Raw genomic sequence first — 22500 nt, forward strand, 5'->3', positions numbered from 1 at the left:
GATTAACCACAATGATGCAGAATAGAGTATGTATATCAGATCCTACTTGTGATCACCTACTTCATTTACAGTTCAGGGAAGAGAACCATGCAAGGGCTGCAAATCAACTCTGCCGCCGCAACAGCATCATTTGGTCTATTACATCATTCTTGGTACTCAGGCTATTACGACATCACAGCTTGTAGTGTAGACTGTTGGGGTTGCGATGTTTTGTTGTTTCATAGCTGCAAACTGCACTCACTGCCTTTTCACATTGTGTATGCAATGTATGCTCTGCTAAGTAGCTGTTTCTGCCATAAGCATTTCAGTGTCTTATAAATCATTGAAAACAATGATGAACTAGACATGTGATAATACCAGGATACCCTAATCTTGTTAATTCTTGTGTATGCAAATCGCTACTTGATGATGGAGAAACTTGCTCTATCTGTGCCACCGTAGATCATCATCATCATCATCATCAACGTACCATACTCTTGACAGCGTGGCATCATGACCAAAGAAGTCTCAGAGCAAGGGTTAGCTGGATAGTTTACCATTGCCTTTCCAGCAGTAAGTCGGAAAAGGAATGTGTAACTTCTTCAAGGTTCCGGCGATAACTCACCCACTCTTCGCAAAAGATACCCTGAGAACTTCAACGTCCACAATTGACCGGTGCTCTGAAATGGCTCCTCCAGCTTAACATCCTCCCGATGGACGGCACACACATTTAGGCCTTGCTCTGCATGAGAAACACTAGGAGGACAGTTAACACACGTACCTATAGACTTTTATAAGCAGAAAAAAATATATTGCATAACATGCCACACATCCACAAATTAAGTTATCTGTTATCTTCTAAAAATGTACTCAACACTGCACCTTGACATTTTCTTTGCAGGACCTTTGTCATTGGTTCTGAGTGGTGGACTTGGTGGAGTCGCCCTCTGGGTGGTAGTATATCCAATCGACTCAGTGAAATCAAGGATCCAGGTTATGTCCATGGCTGGAGAGCGAGGAGGGTTGCTTGTGACGCTTGCTCGGGTTCTCCGTCGTGAAGGTGCATAGATAATTGATCCAAAACATGGAATGGTATATGGATGAAATGAGCTGTCATTAAGTGCTTTAGCATATTGTTGGGGGCCTGGAGTCGTGGGGATACTACAAGGGTGCTGGTTCTCACCGGGAATCGCAGGTCGTCGCACACGAAGTACTTCGGGTCGCTAAACGACCGCAAACGCCAATAGCTTGACCCCGTGACTAGGGCCCTCCATCTGACACCGTTTACCTCGGAACACGTTTACCTTATTGGATCATGATTAATGTGGCCGAGCTTTCCACGAGCACAATGCCAGACTGATACGAGAGCCCATTGCTTGGGAATTATAACCTCAGCTAATCTACATACGGACATTACTGGACTAATGGAAGAAAGGACAACCACGGGCAGATTGGAAATATAACAAGAATGATTTATTTATAATGAGCGACGAGGGGTACGGGAAGGAGGGAGGGAACTTAAGAGCTTTAATGACGTCAAAGGGAAACTGGGGCAGGAAAAGGGGAAATGCAATAAAAAGAGTGTAATAAAGGTATGTATTTATAAAAAAAAAAGGACAGCAAATGTACGAGTTGTAGACTTAACCTATGCCTTACCGACCAGCGAACAAAACAGGGTACCTATCATACCACACACACGGGCAGACAAATTTGGACCGGTATGTATATCACTGTCACCCTCCCCAACTTGGTACCGCTCTCCGAAATGGCCCCGACACTGCTCTCCACTACCGTGGGTCCACCAGCTCTATCGGGAGCACGAACCAACGAGTGTGACGACCCAAGCAGAGATAGAACTAGCTCGTGCCATGACCAGGACCCGGATAGCTCGAGGCAAAAGAAGAAAGAGAGCGTGGCAATCAAGACCAAGGTAGCTCAGGGGTGTCGACAGAGAGAGCCAGCAACCAGGACCAAGGTAGCTCAGGGGTGACGACAGAGAGACCAAATCGGCGTGCTGAGTGCAGCTTTATAGCCCTGGGAGCAGGGCCAAAGAGCCACAGGGCGGATCCCCCGAGGAGGCCCCATGCCAGCCATTGGAGGGTTCCCCCACAGCCCCGCCCATTATGCCACCTGGCCAGATATTCAGTCATTTGGTCCTTCCGGCTGTCGTCATGAAGAGCTCCGCACTTAACATGGGAGGAATCCCTTTGACCCCCATTCTCCTGAGATGAACCCCAAATGTCCAACAATGTTCATGTCACAAAGCCAGGGAATGGAGCAATAATTTCAGGGAGGCTGGGTCGTCTTGGTTCGTTTGGTTGGAGGGGAATAAACGGGGTTTAGGGAAATGAAATACAGTACAGGGGAAGACTGCAATAAATTATATTACAGGGTAGATGAACAGACAAACAAAGACTTTGTGGGGATTTAAACAATAAAGGGGAATGGGAGAATTTTGCAAGCGTTCCAGAATGCTGGTGTACTTTGCACACGATCGTCAGGGTAGTAATGCTTCAGTCACATTTGACTCGGCGGCCGTGGGGGTCTAAAAAATCTACGGCCACGAGCAATTATAGGGCGGCCGCAGTATTTCCACGGTCACACAATGTAGCAGTCACATGTGTTTTTATTTTTCGGGTTTCCCAACCTTGACCGAACCCAGTACCTGCAGAGCCTAGCAGCCGCATGGCTGAGGAAGTCGCCATTGCAAGTATTCTTCTTATTATGATTATTCTTCTTCCTCCTCCTCCTCTTCTTCTTCCATTTTTCTTCACGCGGCGGCCTGATTCAGCATTATCTTGTAAAACAAGTAATCTATAATCATGTACATTTTTCTACTCATTGATAATTAATTAGTTCGGCGAAATGCGACCCGGAAACGATAAAAATGTTATCGGACAAAAAATTAACGGACATTATGGGACTAAAAAATCGAGTTATCGGAAGTTAACTGGTCCGATAACGATTAATGGAAGTTAACTTCCGATAAAAAAAGTAAACTTCGATAATTATCTGTTATCGGATTATCGCTTTTGTGCCCAACACTGGTGGCAAACACCTATTCTCTGATCTCTAGCGGAGGCCGTACATATGATGCACGGCAGGCGTCGGGGAACCGTGCGTCGACCCTGTGTTTCCCGCAGGTAGTCACACAGACCGCAAGGCCACCGTACGTTGAACACAGGGACGCCTTAGGACTACGCTACGGCGACTGTGGAAATAGTGCGGCCGCCGTAATTTTTGGGGGGTTGGCAAAATTCATTTATCATTGATAAGAGCCTACGGCAGCCGCACGAATAACGCACGCCCACCGTATGCCCTACGTACGGTCGACGTGGAACACATCTACGTCATGGCTACGGCCAACCAAGAAATGAAAAAAGTTATAACTCCACGCTTTAATCCCACGGAGACCCCTACGGCCTGTAAAAGATAGCCACATGGCGTAGGGCCACCCTGAGGCCACCTCAGAAACTCTGTGGCCGCCGCACGTTTCTGTCAATTCGGGGGGGGGGGGTACGGCCGCCGTATCCTAGCCATAGAACAAATGTGACTCGTGCTTAAAACACGCACGCCCTATAATGACGGCTGTCACGGCACACGTCATCACGCGCTGATGTCTCTATTCTCCAAACGAGTTGATGGGGTGCTAACTACCCAACCCAATGCATTTAATTACCTAATAACCCCAATAGGGAAGGCGCTATTCTTGACATTCAACACGAAGATAACTATTCTAAAGGTCTACGTGCTGTGTGCGTTTCAATTTCAGCATGCGGTTTTTAAAACCGCAGCAATATAAATGACCAAAAGATTATATGTGTGCAAAACATAAGAATCTGACGTTCTGGATGCTAACCCTTCATCGGACCTCTGCTCCGACAAAGGGTTAACACCCGATAGTCAGTTTCTTCTTGCTTCTCATGTTGGTGAGCATACCTCAATCAACGCCCTGATTTCATCCATTATCTTAGAAATAGTTTGATACTGAAATAATTACAAATCAAGATAAAAAGGAAGGGGGTGAGGGGGACTTCAAATTGGTGCTGAGGGACATGTTTTGTGCATGATTTCCTAAATTGTCTGATGAATTCCAAATTGCATAACTATTACCAAGTTATTGATATGATTATCGATCATCATCATCATCATCATCATCATCATCATCATCATCATCATCATCATCATCTGTTCCTTGAGCACATTGAATGTGCGGGTGCCAATGATGCTTTGGCCATCAATTCTCTTCATTCTTTCTTGTTTTACACCTTCTCGACCAGTTGGTGCAGTTGTCAAGTCAGGCCAAATTCGATCTGTGACTTGCGACAGGTGCCGTGTAAACCTGAATCAACCTGTTTCATGGTGGGTTTGTCGGCGACTCAACCGTCTCCCCCACCAGGTTTCCTGGTGAAGAGGGGATATGAATATGGACACCCAGCAGGATGAAGAACAAAACCTGTCAAAGGGCGGAGAAGCTTCATGTGAGCCAATGGCCATCCATATCTGGTGCCCAACTGTGTCTGCAGACGTCCTACTGCAGTTGGGTTCCTTTTTTGTTTTAGGAGGTTGGTGGCAGGATTTGCACTCTGGGCACTGTAAAACCCTTCACTCCACAAAACACAAGAACAACGCAAAGAAAATTGAAAACCTACTCCGTGGGAGTCCCTCCTGTTCAGCTGCCCATCACAGGGCAGCTCACCAGATGACGGGATTGGAGCAAAGCCTTTGGGACCCCACTCTTTGATTGTAGGAGGAAAACCACAGGGTAACCTTCCTGGGTCAGATTGCAGTAGTGTGTGTTGGGGTGGTGCTGAGGTGTCATCCACCAGACGGCGGTCTCCTCGGGTTAACCTGAGGAAGTCTCTTCGGGTGGGTGCCTGGAATGTCCGATCCCTAAGAGAGGATGATCACCTGTCTCTTATCATCTGAGCTCAAGCATTTGAACAACGGTATTGCAGCACTCTCTGAGGTTCTGAGACCAGATTGTGGCGAGATAATGGCGGGTGGTTACACTGACTATTGGTCTGGTCACCCTGATGATTATCATACCAAAAGAGTTGCTGTAGCTGTGTCCAATGATAATTGAGGTAACACCGGTCAACAAGCGTATTATGAGACTAAGGATTCATCACTCCTTGGGTGTGATTCCCCTGGTCTCTGTATATGCTCCAACAGAGACGAGTGATCTCACCGTGAAGGACTCATTCTATGCCATGCTCGAGTCTGTGGTTGATCAGTGCCCCATGCGAGATACTCTTTGAGTCTTGGGTGATTTTAATGCATCGACTGGAACTGATAGTGATGGTTATGAGACATGTGTCCCGATGGGTCTGGAACGGTGAACCAGAATAGCACTAAGTTCCTTGACTTTGCAAGAAGTCATGGACTTAGGTTGGCTGGTTCATGGTTTGAGCGCCCACTGGCTCAACGCTGGAGATGTGGCAGAGGAGATTGACCATGTGCTCGATGATGGTGACTGGGGGATGATCGAGAACTGCAGGGTCTACCAGAGTGCTCAGTTCCTCAACACCGACCACAGGCTTGTGGTAGCAACTCTGAAGATGCACTTTAAATCCGGGAGAATGGTACCATCCCAGCCTTGGCTGGATGTTGGCAAGCTCAGGGATGAGAGGGTAGCTGAGGAGTTTGTGAACAGGCTGAGTGGGGATTTGGGGGGCCTGGTGCTTTGGGGAATCCTGAAGAGTTGTGGAGTGCCTTCAAGACCACCATCCTTGATGTTGCCGGTAGATGTCTTGGAACTCACCGGAGGGCGAGGGTGGACTGCATGTGCACTGAGGTTGGACAAAGAGGCCTCTGTGCAAGGAATATGTGAAGGGGTAGAGCATAACCTGTGGTCAAGTGATTCTCATCCTGCTTACAGGGGAATTCATGCATTTCATGTTCCTCCAAGTCCATCCCTTGGTGTACTGCAGTTAGAGCTGAGTGTGGTGGGCTCTTGACAGAGGAGTCCAAAGTGAAGGGCTGCTGCGCCGGTTACTTTTAGCGGTTGCACCAGGCTGATCCACCAGCTGTTGAGCTTGATGTCAGGAGTGTTACTATCCCTATCGCTGAACCTCCAATCATCTGTGATCTACCTTCATTTGTGGAAACACAGGTTGTGGTGAACCGGTTGAAAAGGGATAAAGCTCTTGGGATCTGAGGCATCCATGCTGAACTTCTCAAGGCTGGTGGAAATGCTGTACTCATGTCGTTGCACGCAGTTCTGTGCTCTGCCTGGGACACAGGCATCATCCCAACTGACTGGAAGAGGGGCATTGTTGTCCCTCCCTGGAAAGGGAAGGGTGATCGCCAGGTCTGCAACAACTACCGAGGGATGGCGCTCCTCTCAGTGCCGGGCAAGGTCTTTGCTCGGATAATTCTTGATAAGGTTCGCCACCGTCTACTTGAGCACCAGCGCCCAGAGCAGTCAGGCTTTACATTGAAGAGGAAAACGATTGACCGTATCCTTCCCCTTCGGGTCCTCAAAGAATGCAGACGAGAGTTTTGGCAGGGGCCGCTTGCAGCCTCTGATCTCTGCAAATCGTTTAATTCAGTTAATCGGGATGCCCTCTGGAGGATTCTTGGTCTTCGTCGGGTGGCACCAAAACTGATCTGATGTCTGAACTATACTCTAGGACTGAGAATGCTGTGAGATGTGATGATACTATCTCCAACTTATTTCTCGTTGTTACTACAACTTGTCAGGGGTGTGTACTGGTCCCCACACGCTTGTATGGACTGAATTAAGGGGAGGATGTCGGAGAGATCAAGCTGCGGCGCATTGTTTGGGAATGTCGAGGTCTCTGACCTTGATTTCGCAGATGATGCACTCATCTTTACGGAGACTCTCGATATCCTTTTGGGGGCTCCTCGAGGTGCTGAATAAAGAGTTGGAGCCACTGGGATTATGGATTTCCTTGGTCAAAACTAAGATCCAGGCTTTCAATTACATACTGGATGCTGCTATCTTGGCTGTACCTGTTTGTTGTGAGGATGTTGAGGTCACAGAGAGATTCCCTTACCTTGGCTGTGATATTCATGTCTCTGCTGGCTGTGCGCCAGAGGTCAACAGACTTCTGACTCGAGCCTGGGGAGTCATGTATTCACGGGATCATGGGGTGTGGCACTGAAGGTACCTGTGCGGTAGGACGAAAGTCTGAGTTTTCAGGTCCTTGGTGCTTCCAGCCTTGCTCTACGGATGTGAGACTTGGAATCTGACCAGAGATCTGAGATGGAGACTTCATACCTGTGGTACCAGGTCTTGAAGAATCTTTGGCTATCATTGGTCAGACTTTGTGTCTAACAAGCAGTTACTGAGAGAGACGGAAATAATAGTTTTTCCGACGCTGATCGTGCTCACCAGATTCTCTCAGCAAGGGAGGCTCGTGAATGGAGGGCGCCAATGGGCCGACCACGTGCCTCGTGGTTGCAGCAGGTTTATCAGGATCTCAAGGAAATGGGGTTGGGCCAGGCATCTGCTTGGGGGATGGCCAGACGGAGGCCCCTGGAGTACCGACGGAAAGTGGACGCAATGATGCGCTGCTCCAGCACATGCTCCCATACCTGACCTGACCTGACCTTTACATTGGCGAAACGTTTCCTTATGTGTACGAAAATCCGGTTTTTGTAATGACCCATACTGAGGTTTCGGTATTTTTGTCGTCAGAAATACATGCCACGACTGCAGGGAATTGAGGTGCTATTCCGACATGCTGATTCATTTCTTAACCCATTTCATCCGGATTGGATGCCATGCAAACGCATCATGACCACGATTACGTGAATTATTCCCATGGTAGTTTTCTTTTGAGGTATTTTTGTATAAGTTAACCGGGGTAACAAAGCTTGCAAGTGTGTTACCGTGATCAGATGTCCACCAAGCAGGAGAACGTCTATGTCGGTAAATACGGAAATAGTGTCTATTGTTGGGTTTTTCCCATCGCCATTCCCTCCTATGATCCTCACAGAAAATACCTAAGTGCATCTTTCCATTGCATGAAGTAAAGACTAAATTCTGCCGCGCACAAATACAAAACCTGCTAATGTCTGTTGGTCATGGTGAAGTTTGTGACCACATCGACACGAGACCAAGAAATCTTAACAAGGATCTTTGACTCAGGAGGATGCCATTTGGCCCATCATGCCTGTGCTGCACCATAACCACATGAAGTACATCCGTAAAGCTCTCGACTCGGTTTTACTGGGGGGGGGGGGGAGGAGTGGGGATGAGAAAGGTGTGGCAGGCACAGGGACTACAGTGTTACAAGTGAAATTAAATCAAGATTTTAAAACTCATTTGTTGATGACTTACAACTTTCCCTTGTACATGTCACACATGGCATAGTGTGTTTACTGACCCCTGCTGGAGGGGTGGTTAGAATTGTTCATTCCACTGGTCTCTCTTTGGAGAACATTACCAATTTTAACCTCCTCCGGGGATTTGTCATTAAAGCCACAACAAAATGGTTTCTCACGTGCTCAGTCTGCAATGGTCAATCACCACACCAAAAGTGTTCTTCCAGAATTGCAGTTTATGAGAAGAAGGCACAAGACAACAAAAATGGAGAATCACGGGAGAAAAGATAAACAGGCAGATAAATATATAAACAAGCAGTCATAGACTGGTACTTACGAAATCGTCAACTTGACCTCTGACTTTGTCTAATAAAAGCTGTCTCTGGAGAAGGTAGCGACGCAAACCAGAAGTTTCTACCATGATTCTGTACCAAACCATCAAAAATTGAATTTTTGGCCCCACTGTAACCTTGACCTTTGACCGATTTTGACCAAAATCTAATCAGCACTAGCCATCACCCTCCTGAATCACGTGGTGTAATTTGACATTGGTAGCTTCTTCCGTTCTCGAGTTATCGTGCCTACAAACAAACAAACAAGCAGTCATAGACTGGTACTTACGAAATCGTCAACTTGACGGTTAAGACCACAAAAGGGGAATCCTACAGCAGATCAAGTTGACAAGTTAATTTATCTTATACTTTTAATTAATCTATAAACTCGTATGTGAAAATACATGCCGTGGATTCAACACATTTCTCAACTGCAATTGCTAACTCACCCCAGCTAATCTATATGGCAGCAGCAGCCAACCGATACATGATTGACATTTGGCAGAGACTATGCAATTTTCAAACAGCACATATTGTGAACTACTCATAATGTATTGGAAATTAAATATATATTTTGTTGGAATGAACATTCAGTTTACTAAATGTTCTCATATCAATAAAATTTAAAGTTGTCAGTAAAATCTTGTTCAACATGTACTGTCCCAAACATAGATTATTATTAACATGCAAATTGACTTTAAAACGAGCACGTTATGCCGTGTGTTACAATCCCCCTCATTAGCATAATCTTCAGTTTAGCCTCAGATATGACACTCAACATAAATCTCATAAAACATCCGATTTTACCAGAATTTCGACAACCGAGTTTTAAGCGTCCTAAGTGATCGCAAAAACCGAAGACAAAATTAAAATCGAAGTTAAAACGAACTCGTAACGTCGAGTGAAGCAAAAATACTCCATTTCTCCACATGAATTTACGGAATTATGTTTGACCTCACTATGACCTTGACCTTTGACCGATTTTGACCAAAATCTAATCAGCACTAGCCATCACCCTCCTGAATCACGTGGTGTAATTTGACATTGGTAGCTTCTTCCGTTCTCGAGTTATCGTGCCTACAAACAAACAAACAGAAACGGAAGGCATCAATATTGTTGTGGTTACCAAATTCGCAAACCACCATTCAGGTCCCTTAGGTGAGATATCTCGGTAAGTATATGTGTAGTTAGGCCCAAACCCGTTGTCTAGAGGGAATAAATGTTATTCATGCGTGCTGCGACTCTTCAGGATAGCCGTTTTTCTTTTACTATCTTTATTTTGGACCAACCGCCATTGTTACCACCACCAACCACAACATCAACCACCCACCGCGGCGCCGCTTCACGTCACACCTCGCAACCGTCGCATCGCCACCGTTCTTGCGCCGCTTGTGGGTACCGGTGTTGGACTCGTGCAGGGCGCGCGCCAAACAGCGTGTACAAAACCACGGATTTTCCGCTCCAAAAACGGATCAAAAACGACACACGCCCACTTTTGTTCCGTCCAATCGGTGAGCGAGAGGCGATTTGGCCCCGCCTCCAGGGCGTTGGAGGGCGGTCGCTATATGCAAATTTATGGATCAAAATGCATTCACGCCCACTTTTTCTCAGGCCAATGGGGAGCGAGGTGAAAGGTCGAAGGCAGGGGGTCAAAGGCGAAGCCACGGGGCTTATATAAGCGACCGCGTTCGTCAGTAGAGCTGAGTTAAGACTTCGCAGTCGGTGGAGTTGGGAAGAGGAAGAATTGGTTGTTGGTCGTCGTCGTCGTCGTGTGCGTTGGAGTCGGAGCGAAGAGGACGGAGCTGTGGAGAGGCGGCGAAGGCAGACGAGGGGGTGCTCGCGTCGTGCCGGGAGCTGCACACCAGGGAGGCCGACGGCGCGACCTGGCCGAGGTGGAGACGCTCGTCGCGGGACTCGAGGCAGAGTAAAAATCCTCCTTCCCCCGGGCATCAGCAACCCCCCCTCCTGTTTCCCCCCCGCGCTGAGATAGTGCGACAAAGGGGGCCCCTTTTCCCACCCCCTACCAGACACTGTCCGCGAGGCCCGCGGAGTTGGGGCACCATCGCCACTTCGCGCCTCATCATCAGACGGGTAGGCCCGACCCAGTCTCGGCCCCAGGCCCGCCTCATCCTTGACGGTGTTCTTTTTCTTGGTTTTGGGTATGTGTTGTCGGCGCCGTCTGTGAAGTAGAATTGTATAAGTGTTGCCGTGTGCTCGGTAGTCGGATAGCTCTGCATTGTGTCCGCTTTTACATTTGCTTTTTGTCTTCCTCTTTTCTATGTGCTTTTGGTGGAATTGAATATGTGTGCTTTCCGTTCATCGCAAATAAATGTGCTTTGTGTTGAACTGTTTCCCGCTTCGCTTCGTCATTTCTTTCATTGAATCCTCATCTTGCTTCACGTAAAGGGTTGGTAGTGGGCTGAATACGCCCGATAATTAATCGAACCGTCGAGGCCGACGATAACACCGCTCGGTTATCCCGATAGTACGGAACGGGTCGCTTAAGTGGCCCGTGTCCGAAGTCGACCTGCGGCGAGGTGCGATCGCCCGGTCTACCCTCCGTGTGGGTACTTAGGTAGGTCGAATTTGGCGAGCAACCCTATCCCACGCGGGGGCCGATTGGCTCGATCGCGGTGAGACCGAAAGGTCCACCCGTGACTGGTTCCCGGCGTTAGTCCGAGAGGGTCACGACTGGATTGTCCGTCCGGTGGGCGACGTGCCGCGATTCGAGTTACGTGGCAGTCAGCACGCCGGCGGGCGCGAATACCGTAACAATATACTCACGAAATCTTTAGATTTCGTAAGTAATAAAGTCTACTCGTGATCTGATAAAATGAAAACCCACTTAATACAGGAAATATAATCTCATCAAAATTGCCTCGAGCGCACAACAAATGGTGCCAGGTGAGGTCTTTTGGGCAGTCATTATGGCGTGAATGAGTCCAGTATCCACCAAGTAAAGAAATGTGCATAAAATATAAGGGGGTAGTGAATGCTCTGGTTTACACTGGAGCAAGGGTGATTCTGACAAATCTCTCCATTACATGACACGTGAGTTTAAAGGGGTCGTGAATAATCTAGTTTTGCACTACGAGCGAGGGTGGATTCCGCTAAACCGCTCCAGTTCAGGGCGTGACACCCCCCCCCCACCCCCCCTTAAAACACTTGTGTTAAAAGTCCTGGAATGGTATGTGCTACTCAAATAGGCGTCGTATATTCACTTATCTTGTGATTGAACAAAGTCATTTTGCCCCCCTCCCCCCCCCCCAGTAAGCAGTCGTTTTGCTCATTACTTTCCTTTTTCCAAAAGTTCTGCAGTTTCACCCATGCCTTTACCCTATTTTGTTTTTCTCTATCATGAGTCGACAAGCGTGGAACTTGTGTAACTATTTCAAACACATTGCTGATGCTCGCTTCCTCTCTCACACTCGATCATCTGCTGTTTCTCGATTACCTTACTCTATGTAATGCATTCAGTCTTCTCAATGTATGTTACTTCCTGCCAATTGTGCTTTTGTTTTAGCATGACAAGTTTGGTGAGGTTCTCCTCTTCAATTTATTATGTCATTCTAACGGTTATGTGCTTTGGTTGTTTGTATGTTTCACACGTAATAAAATGCGCTGTGTTTGCATGAAGGATTAAGAGTACTCTACGCGGGGTTTACTCCAACCATCATCCGGGCGTTCCCAGCCAATGGAGCTCTTTTCCTGGCATACGAGTACACAAAAGACGGCATGACCAGAATGTTGCTGAGACCATAATTTCATGCACAGGGAACCACGGCAAGATTTATTTCAAAATTACTTCTGCAACTGATAATTGGGATTGATTGGTGGCATTAACTATTGCTGCGCATATAATTGGACTGTCATGTGCACAAAGTGAGAAAACAGCATTACACTTGCCAAGTACATCCATGCTGGATTTCCTTTAAAACACTTTTTCTTTTCCATATTCACTCATTTTTTTATATGAAAGAGAATGTGTTTGCCTGAAGACTGATCTTGCATACCAGCCAAGTGCCTGTCCGTGCCCATCGGTGGGTTCGAAACAGCATACACAATCGATGAGATTCAGTGCTGTTGTTGTACGTTGTGTTAATCATCTCACCTTGAAATGAAGAACTGATATTGTAATCGTTTCTTGAAAATACAGTAATTGCAACAAATGTATTTCTTGAACTTTATTCTCAAATGTCTGCATGAGGAGAGGTGGGTAGTCATAGGGTCAAGTGCCAGATGTATGAATTTCAACGGTCAGACACAAATTGCCTCCTGGCGTTTGAAAATAAGTGCAATAATAAGATAAACAATGCGTCACGTTGTATCACTCCTTCGTTTTGTTTTTTCGAGTGTGGGAGGTTGACATTAATAACTGATAGATGTTTTATCGTTGACTCGTTACGCCCAAATATTCACAAGGTTTGTTTCAAAATTTTGCACAGATTTAGCACGCAACACTCTTAAATTGAAAGGAATCCACATGGGGATTTCTTTTTTTGGATACATAAAGGTTGGTGGAAGAACTACAACATAGAACAGATCAGGACACAAGATAACAAAAGGAACAGCAAGAGGTGAAGGGGGAAATGCCAATGGCAGGGACAGGGGAGAAAATAGATGGAGACGGATAAACAAGCGATGCGATGAGTGGTGGGGAGAACGTGGGGTGTGGACAAGATGGATACAGAAGCAAATTTTTTTGGGGGGGGGTTAGAGGGTGATTTAAAAGGTGAAGAAAATATCATGGTTTTGGATTGGGGATTATCTGTGATGGTGGGGAAACAGCTGTCGTGACAATCTGGAGGGAGGATTGCGATTGAGAAGAATGTGGAAGTTGGTTCCAGAGGAAGAGGAAGAAATGAGTGGAGGTGAACAGTGATTCTGGATTTTGGTAGTTTCACTCGAAAGGGGTTTCTGGTAGACTCTGTGCACCCTGGAGATACCTGGGAGTACAAAGCCTAGAGAAGGCAGAGGGTGTAAGACCAGAAAGGAGGCAGTAGAAGACAGAGAGACCACCAACCTGTCTGTGATAGGAAAGTGATAGGCCCATACCCATCGACTCAGCTTCATCGTGGGAGAGTCCAATAATTTTGAAGGTCTTGGTTTCCACGACGTCAAGCAGAGCAAGGTGTGAGGCAGGGGCACAAGCCCAGAGGGGAGATCAGTACCCCAGTCAAGCTGTGGATGAAGGTCTTGTCGGTGGAGAGTAGTTCAGGTGTGCCAAGGAAGGACTTTTCACGACGAAGGATGCCGAGTCGGCGTCTGGCTTTGGAGGCCAACTTTGAAATGTGGCTTACTAGAGAGAGATCGTGGCTGAGAGTGAGACCCAGGAATTTGAATGACTGAGCTTTTTCAAGAGGATTGTTGAGAAAGTAGATAGGAGCATTTGGCTTACAGTCTTTTTGGAGAAAGAAAGTGACAGTGTGAGATTTGTCACGACAAAACGACATATTCTAAGTGCTTGACCAGTTTGTGCTTTTGTCAAGGTCTGAAGAGAGGGAAGAGGCTGCTGCCTTTCTATCTGATGGATAATGAATGTCACAGCAGAGGGTGGAGTCATCAGCAAAGAGAGATAGAGGATTTTCCAGAGAGTCAGTGAGATCATTAACGGAGATTTGGAATCGGATTGGGCCGAGAACATTGTTGTGGGACATTCCAGCCATGACAAGGAGAGAATATTAGAGAATTCCATTGAGAGCCACATGTTAGCAATGAGAGTGGAGGAAGTCAGTAACCCAAGAGTGGAGTTGGCTGTGGATGCCAGAGGTAAGGTGGAACGCCAGTCTGTATTGATAGCTCAAGATATATGTCCAGAGAGACAGCCCTGATCTCATGTCTGTTATTGAGAGGTTCCATGCATTGTTTGGTGAGCATAAGCAACATGTCCAAGGTAGTGACCTGGTTTGAATCCAAATTGGTGATCTGAGATGAGGTTGTTGGAGAAAAGGAAGGATTTCATATTATATCATCTGCGATGATGGATTCCATTACCTTGCTGACGTGGATTCCATGATGATTGGAAGTAAGCTAATAGGTCTTTAGTTAAGAGGATCCATCTTTCACCTTGATGTTGTAATGCAGTGATGTTGGCTGATTTCCAAACAAATGGACAATGACCTTGGGCAAATAATAGGGTGAAAAGAGCAGAAAGTGGAAGTGCAAGAGCAGCAGAGCAGATTTTTAGGACATGTGAGCTGATGTCATGTGGTCCAGTTGCAGAATCAGTCGAGGGTTGCCAGAAACTTCTCCACCTTCCGAGGTGCAAAAGACAGAGTTCAGGAGTAGCTATATGCGACTGGAAGGGTGGATACAGAGAGCTAGGGGTTGGGGACACAAGATTTGGCAGCGAACACAGAATTGAGGCATTCGGCCTTCTCACAAATGGAGTCAGCTGTAGTTACCACAAAAACACATACAAGATTGCATTATGTGAATTGTTTGGCGATGGGGAAATCCATATGCAAACTACATGGTATTCATAGAATACATACCCTGTGCAGTCTTGAGAAGGACTTGGTGTGAGCCAACTCTTGTTTTTTAAGTTTTTGTTTTTTTCTTTGATCCAATATGGCTGCCAGATCATGTGGCCGATGATGCTATCTTTATCATTATTAATTCCTACAGGAGGAGACACACCTATGGTCAAAATTTCGTGTCAATCGGACCAACAATTGCAGAGAATTTTTTTTCATACTGACTGGATCAAGCATTGCACTTGTCGAATTATGATGTCATAATGAAGGCACCGTCGACATCATCATTAACATATCTTATTCCCCATGGGGAGTACATAACAATGAGCCATGTTTAAAAAAAATTTTCCATGAAGTGGTTTCGGAGATATAGAGGGGAAAAGTTTTTCGGATTTTACAAGATGGCGTCTGTACCACGTGACATACTGTACGATGTCATAATTATCATGGAACATTATGCAAGAGGAGGCGCTGCAATGGTGAAAATTGTGTCCAAACAAATGCAGAGAATTTTTTTTTCATACTGACCGGATGAAGCATTGCATTTGTCAAATTATGACGTCATAAGGAAGACACCGATGGCATCATCATTAACATGTTATTTTCCATGGGGAGTACTTGACAATGAGCCATGTGTAAACAAATTTCCATGGAGCGGTTTCAGAGATATAGAGGTGCAAAATTTTTCGTTTTTTTTTCCAAGATGGCACCTGTACTACTGACCTATGACGTCATAATTACGACTAAAGAATTATGCAGGAGGAGGCGCATCTATTTGGAAAATTTCGTGTCAATCAGATTAATGGTTGCTGAGAAAATGAATTTTTTTAAATGCAGACATGTACATACTGCACACGTACGCGTCCGATCGCTTAACCTGTTTTTTTTCGCTTCACGAGCGCAGGGTAACAAAGATCAGCAGGAGAGTCCAACTTTGTACAGCCTATGGATAGATACATGTGCTGAGCATGTTCACACAGAGCAGCGGTTAATCAGACTACAACTGTGCAGATGTGACCGACTCCAATATGTGAAGCACATTGAGGAAAGCAAGCACTCGACACAGATCGGTCATGTTTTCCACTTCAATCAAACAGTTGTTTTCCACTTCAACCACTCATTGCAATGCACTTAAAGGATCATGTCATTGTCTGTTTTATCCTGCATCCTGTACTTGAACCACATTGATAAAGGTGAGCTCAAGACCACGGTGCAGTAAAACTACATTCCCACAGCTGCTCAACACAGCTTGGCAAGCATGCTCACACCAGCTGGTCCAATCTACTAAAGGGCTGTGTCTATTTATGAACAGCATTGAGAGAAGTCACCCTGGAAGGCAGCTCCACAAATGTTCTCACCACCCTGCCCGATACTCTTCATCACATGCGTTGTTTATTCCCACCATACTGGCCCGCATGCCTCGTCACGTGTGTTGTACATTCCCACCACACTCCTCATCATATGCATCACGCTCATCAAATGCAGTATACATTCCCGCCACCCTGCTCAAGACTCCTTATCACATTCGTTGTGCATTCCCATTCTACATTCCATGTGAAGCAATGCAGTGAATACGGCCGAAAGCATGGACAATCACCACAAGTTAGAGGTGCATGAGCTTTGCATATTATTATTTTTCAATGCTGCTGCTTTTTATTGTTGTTTGAACAGCATCTTCCTGATCGTCCACCACTCTTTTCGGTGACGTTCAACATATGAAAAAGATGGAAAAATGTCCGTAAATTCACCGTGATGTTGGGGTTAAATTCAGCATGTGATCTCAACGCTATTTAAACACGACACGTACACATCGTATATGCATTATGGACACCTTGGGACCACCGCAGTAATGATGACTGTTTGCTTTTTTTTGCATACAGAGTCGAGGCTCGTGGAAGAGCTGGAACACAGAACGGATCGGGACGCAACATAACTGCTGCCTGCCACCTAGCGTCCACTCTCGCCCGTCGGAAAGGTGTATAGGGTAATTATTTTCCTTGTTGCTTATTCTGTTCTTCCCATTCTTACCGTCAACTTGATCCAACTTCACATCAACTTGCCTTTACCATATAAGATGGGGAATTTGGTCAGGGTGCTTGCACACAATGGCCTCCTGTTTTGAGATACTGCAGGATCTTCAATATCTATAACCTCAATGCAGACAGAACGTCTAGCTTTATATTTCCGTTTGAAAGACATAATTTCGATATGCAGCACCCTGATTGGCACTGCATCAGAATGGCAGTCAAAATAGGATTTCATCAGGGATTGAACCGAGATTACACTGCTCAATGGTGTGTGTGCTCCAAGTCAAACAACCCCATCCCACTGAAAAGGAAGGACAGAAATGTATTGATCAAGGAAAAAAAAAAATTCATTCAATTTGGCAAATCTCACATTCTCACATTGTCTCTGAAAGGATCTTCTAACCAACGACCCATCTATTTGTATGATCAACTACTGGAATAGATTCAGTCTCTTTAACCTTTGTGCCTCACCATCAGCCACAACCTCTCCTGGACAGACCAAGCTGGCTTACAAAACTACACACAGAAAGAGCATCTATCCTTACTTGGAAAATCTGATATTCTCAGCGTTACAAGACCTTCATCTGTAGGTCGAGGGAGTCCTGCTCTCCCCTGTGGGCTGATGTCCCTGCTCCACAACTGTCTCTCTAATTGAGGCTATTAAATCCAAAACTCTCAAGGTTTCACAGTTAAGCACTTCACAAAGCACAGGAAAAGGCAATTCAACTCATCTCGGCATCTCTCACATAGACGTGACACAGAGCGTGCTGCTCTCTCATATCAGACAGCTTGGTTGACTCGCTGTTTTGTCTTACTTCTCTTCTGATCATGGTCCCCCCCTCTGCGCTCTCTCTCTTTCTCTCTCTTTCTCTCTCTTTCTCTCTCTTTCTCTCTCTCTCTCTCTCTCTCTCTCTCTCTCTCTCTCTCTCTCTCTCTCTCTCTCTCTCTCTCTCTCTCTCTCTCTCTCTCTCTCTCTCTCTCTCTCTCTCTCTTCTCTCTCTTTCTCTCTCTTTCTCTCTCTTTCTCTCTCTTTCTCTCTCTTTCTCTCTCTTTCTCTCTCTTTCTCTCTCTTTCTCTCTCTTTCTCTCTCATCCTCCTCCCTCCCGAGGCTCTCCAGATTACACGTGTTGTTCCAGGAACCCCTTTTTGTGAACCTCACAAAATCCAGTGTTTCTGTTAAATTCCATTCCTTTGCTCATCTTTTCTCCTGCTTGTGAAACCACCTGATTAAGCCTATTCAATCCCACTCTTCCATCCAGGGATTCAATTTGGCAATGCGTCACCATCTTATGTCGTCCTCCATCCTGACCCATGATCTTTTACTACCGTCATGAATCCACCACTTTTACTCACAGCGTATTGTTTCTTTTACTGTTCTTTATCCACCCGTTCGTTCCTTCCCTTGGTGGTTGCATCCATGTGTTGCACCACTGTCATCAGTAGGTCCTCTGTTTACGTTGCTCATATTTGCGTTGTTTCGCAAGAACGTCGCCAACAAATTAGGGAACATAATTCGATTTAAATGCATTAATCAATAACAACATTGTTTTGAAAACAGAAAAATGAAAAAATATTTTAAAAACACACGCAAACTACTTAGGGTGGCGTTCATAATGACGCACAACACCTATCACTCCGCCACATATCCTGGCAGAAGTGTCAAAATCAACGCCATATTGGTTAACACCCAGTTGTGTTGTGTGCATTTATTTTGAGTTTTCACCTGTTAAACCTTTTGCAAACCCCTTCAAACATGAGTGCAAACGGCCAGCAAGTGATATTGTTGCCTCTGCATCAAAAAGGCTGGGAAAGCATTAACTTTGAGGTAAAAATGGATGCGCTAAAGCAGATTGATACGGGAGAACGAGCTGTGGACATCAGCAGTGCGCTTCGCCAACCAACCATGACTGTGAGAACAATACGGGCTAACTCTGAGAAAACTAGAACGGCACTCGGTGGAGCGTATACTTATGCGAGGCTGAATAGTTTACATTTTGTAACCCCTGATAGGCTGGATCAGCATCCAGACCGATATCAAAATTTAATCGGCTTGTTCTTGTCACACACCCAATCTGTCCACCAAGTTTCAAACAAATCCGTCCATAACTTTTTGAGATATCCTGCTCACAGACAAACAGGGATGAATACATCACCTCTGTCCACCTTTGGTGGCAGAGGTAGTAAGAGAATGTGCTCGATGTTTGACCCCACACATTAAGTGCTGCTACAATAAAAAAAAATTTTTTAAACAAAATGGTGATGGATAATATGGAGCGATTGCTAAGTGTTTGGATCGAAGGTCAATGGAACACAAAGGAACAGGAAGAAGGTAAATCATTATTTCAGGACTTTAAGAAAGAGCAGGGTGAGGGTTCAACAATGGAAACCTTTTCAGCAAGCTGTGTTTGTTTCAACAGTTTACACATCGTTGCTACTTGTGGATCGTTGTCACAGTGAATGAAACGATAAACAGAGTCCCAGCAGTCCCACTTTAAACCGGATAGATTATGTTTATGCGATCTGAAAAATACCAAACAAAAATGCATTTACTACTGCGCTGTTTTGTCGGCCTTGCCCTTCTATCAAAGTTATGCTCTGAATTGTACATCTTGACCATCATCAGAACTTCAACAAACCGTAATCGCCCAAATCAGTCATTCGTATTCCTAATACAATGTCCAACGCATATTTATTATGTGAAACAGTTTTGATACACAATGTCAAATTTTTCTGAAAACTCACTTATTTGGCAGGATGCTGAAAAACTTATCTCTTGATTCTGCAAACCAAAGCAGTTCAACAGACTCCAAACTATATGGTTAATTTTCTTCCAAAACAGCACAAACATATCATCCAAAGATAACCTCGTTTGCCTCTCTACATGTATGGAGTCGTCATGATATTTGAACGTCGTGAATTCAAGATTTTTTCCACACTCGTGTACTTGCGGTCACTTGACCGGTCGCATCGACTGCACGACAGTGTATCACGAAAAAAAAAAAACAAGAAGATAATTTCTAAATATCAACTAAATTTAATTTCACTCCGCGAAACAACTCGCACGACATAAAATTGCCTGGTGAGGCTGCTAGTGCCCTTGTGGGTTAGTGTTACAAGACCGAGATGGGGCACAAGGACTAGCCAAGATGAAACTCTTAAACAGGAGTCTGCAACCTCGAGAACTCTTGAATTTGGTTTCACTTCCACGATCACATGAAAAGGCAGACAGTCCTGCCTCTGTCTGAATAACTCCTCCACTCCCCTCCACCTCACACTTCTGCCTCTATCGGCAATCTCCTCTGCCATATCTGGTGAGTAGTAACTTGTATTAATTATTATCTTTCCAAAACGAAGTTTTTGCAAGATATGTTAGTCAGCTTGTATGTTTTTTTTGTTGTTTTTTTTGTTTGTTTGTCTGTAATAACGTATAAAAAATTCTGCAGAGCACAGTTATCATTGGAAAATTTTGTAACTTCGCATATCAGAGGCCTATAGAGGTCCCTTTCAGTGCACAAAATTTTGAAGGTCAAGGTCAAAGGTCAAGGTCACTTTGTCGCAAATCAGGGCAGTCGACGAAACCCTTATTTTTTTAGTAATTTTGATCGGATCGTCTTCAAACTTCATGGGAATATAGTCCATGGTCTGGCGCTCAGCTGATTAATTTTTGGTGGCGATTGGCCTTGACCTTCATGGTTAGTGCCTGAGGTCAAACATATTTGACCCCAAGGTCAAATTTTCAAGTTTTAGGAACCATATCGTGTAGTACCTCAAATTTAACACCTCGATGAGTGCTTTCTAGATATGTCAAGCTTGAGACATTATGACGTCATTTGGTGACGTTATGAGGCAAAAGCATATTTTTCATGGTTACTCTATAGAACGATTCTCATCGGAATCTCTCGTAGGCAGATATTCCTCAAGGAGTCGCTCCTGGTGGATAGCAGCTCTGTTCACCTCAGTGTGACCTTAAAGAAGTCACACGTGGTCACCTTTTGGCAAGATACGGGTCACCCTGCGGGTGACATTGGTTTATTTATTGAATTATTCGTTGAAACCAGCCTGCTGGGATAGGTACGATTCCACATACATGCAAGCCAGGTATGGCTGCACTCGACATACATGGGTTTATTCTAAAGTGAAGGTACTTCCCTGTCAGGTCAGGTTAGATCTGTGACCTGCTACAGGTACCATGTAAACCTGTACTAACCTGTTCCATGGTCGGGTTGTCGGTGACGAAACCATCTCCCCCACCAGGTTTTCTGGTGAGGAGGGTGTTTGGATATGGACACCCAGCAGGATTAAAAACAAAACCTGTCAAAGGGCGGAGGAGCTCCTTGTGAGCCAACGGCCATCCATATCTAGTGCCCAGCTGTGTCTGCGGATGTCCTCCTGCAGTTGGGTTACTTTTTTATTAGGAGGTTGGTGGCAGGATTTGCACTCCGGCCACCGTAAATCCCTTCATTCCGCAAAACACAAAAATGCAAAAAAATCTGAAAACACACTCCGTGGGAGTACCTCCTGTGCAGCTTCCCTTCGCAGGGCAGCTCACTGGATGACGGGATTGGGGCAAAGCCTTCGGGACCCCCAATCTATGATGATAGGAGGGAAACCACGGGGTAACCTTCCCAGGTCAGATTGCGGTAGTGTGTGTTGGGGTGGTGCTGAGGTGTCGTCCACCAGACGGCGGTCTCCTTGGGTTAACCTGAGGCGGTCCCTTCGAGTGGGTGCCTGGAATGTCCTTTCCCTAAGAGAGGATGATCACCTGTCTCTGTTATCATCTGAGCTCAAGCGTTTGGACATCGGTATTGCAAGATACCGATGGCAGCTCTGTTCACCTCAGTGTGACCTTAAAGAAGTCACACGTGGTCACCTTTTGGCAAGATACGGGTCACCCTGCGGGTGACATTGGTTTATTAGCCTGTCCCTCAGCACACCAGAAGACGGGGTTTTGCAATCGCGCGTGTGTCTGTCTGTCTGTCTGTCCTGTCCAGGCCATAACGTTTTTTTTCATTTGAACTTTTGTCATCAAATTTTCATCAAACCTTTATTTTGAGAATATGGAGAAAATAATTTTAAAAATTGGGTCAAAATGTGAAAGGGCAAAGTCAAAATCCCTATAAATAGTCCTGAGCCGCAGTATGTCAAGCGCGAGACACCCCATTTTATGCCTCTGCTGACATTGTTTTCAGGCCGTCCGTGCATCCGGGATCGGTTTTCCTGACACCGATAACTGAAGAACGGCTGAAGGGATCCAAGTCAAACTTGGTACAAGTATGTATAATCATGTAAAGATGATTGGGTCAAAAGGTCAGAGAGGTTATGTTCGGTAATTTAAGTGATTCTTCACCATTGAGAGAGAGGACTGAAAAACGATACAGTATACAGCATGAT

At 45.5% G+C, this 22500-nt stretch overlaps 1 protein-coding gene across 4 annotated transcripts in view; it reads left to right on the plus strand.

Annotated features, from left to right (window-relative positions):
* SLC25A15 (solute carrier family 25 member 15) overlaps nucleotides 1-12775 on the plus strand; it is a 50727-nt gene extending 37952 nt beyond the window's left edge. For 3 of the 4 annotated variants that reach the window (XM_085851771.1, XM_085851770.1, XM_085851769.1), the window contains 2 exons: nucleotides 881-1039; nucleotides 12244-12775. In XM_085851771.1, coding sequence (XP_085707897.1) covers nucleotides 881-1039; nucleotides 12244-12368 — 284 coding nt within the window. In that variant the 3' untranslated portion in view covers nucleotides 12369-12775. The remainder of the gene's footprint in view (nucleotides 1-880; nucleotides 1040-12243) is intronic. The other variant, XM_085851772.1, reaches the window with a different exon arrangement.
* Nucleotides 12776-22500: the final 9725 nt, after the last annotated feature.

The sequence above is a fragment of the Eptatretus burgeri genome, chromosome 13 (genome assembly GCF_056783735.1).
Source record: "Eptatretus burgeri isolate ZD-2024b chromosome 13, Ebu_testis_v1, whole genome shotgun sequence".
In the NCBI taxonomy this organism is placed as follows: Eukaryota; Metazoa; Chordata; class Myxini; order Myxiniformes; family Myxinidae; genus Eptatretus; species Eptatretus burgeri.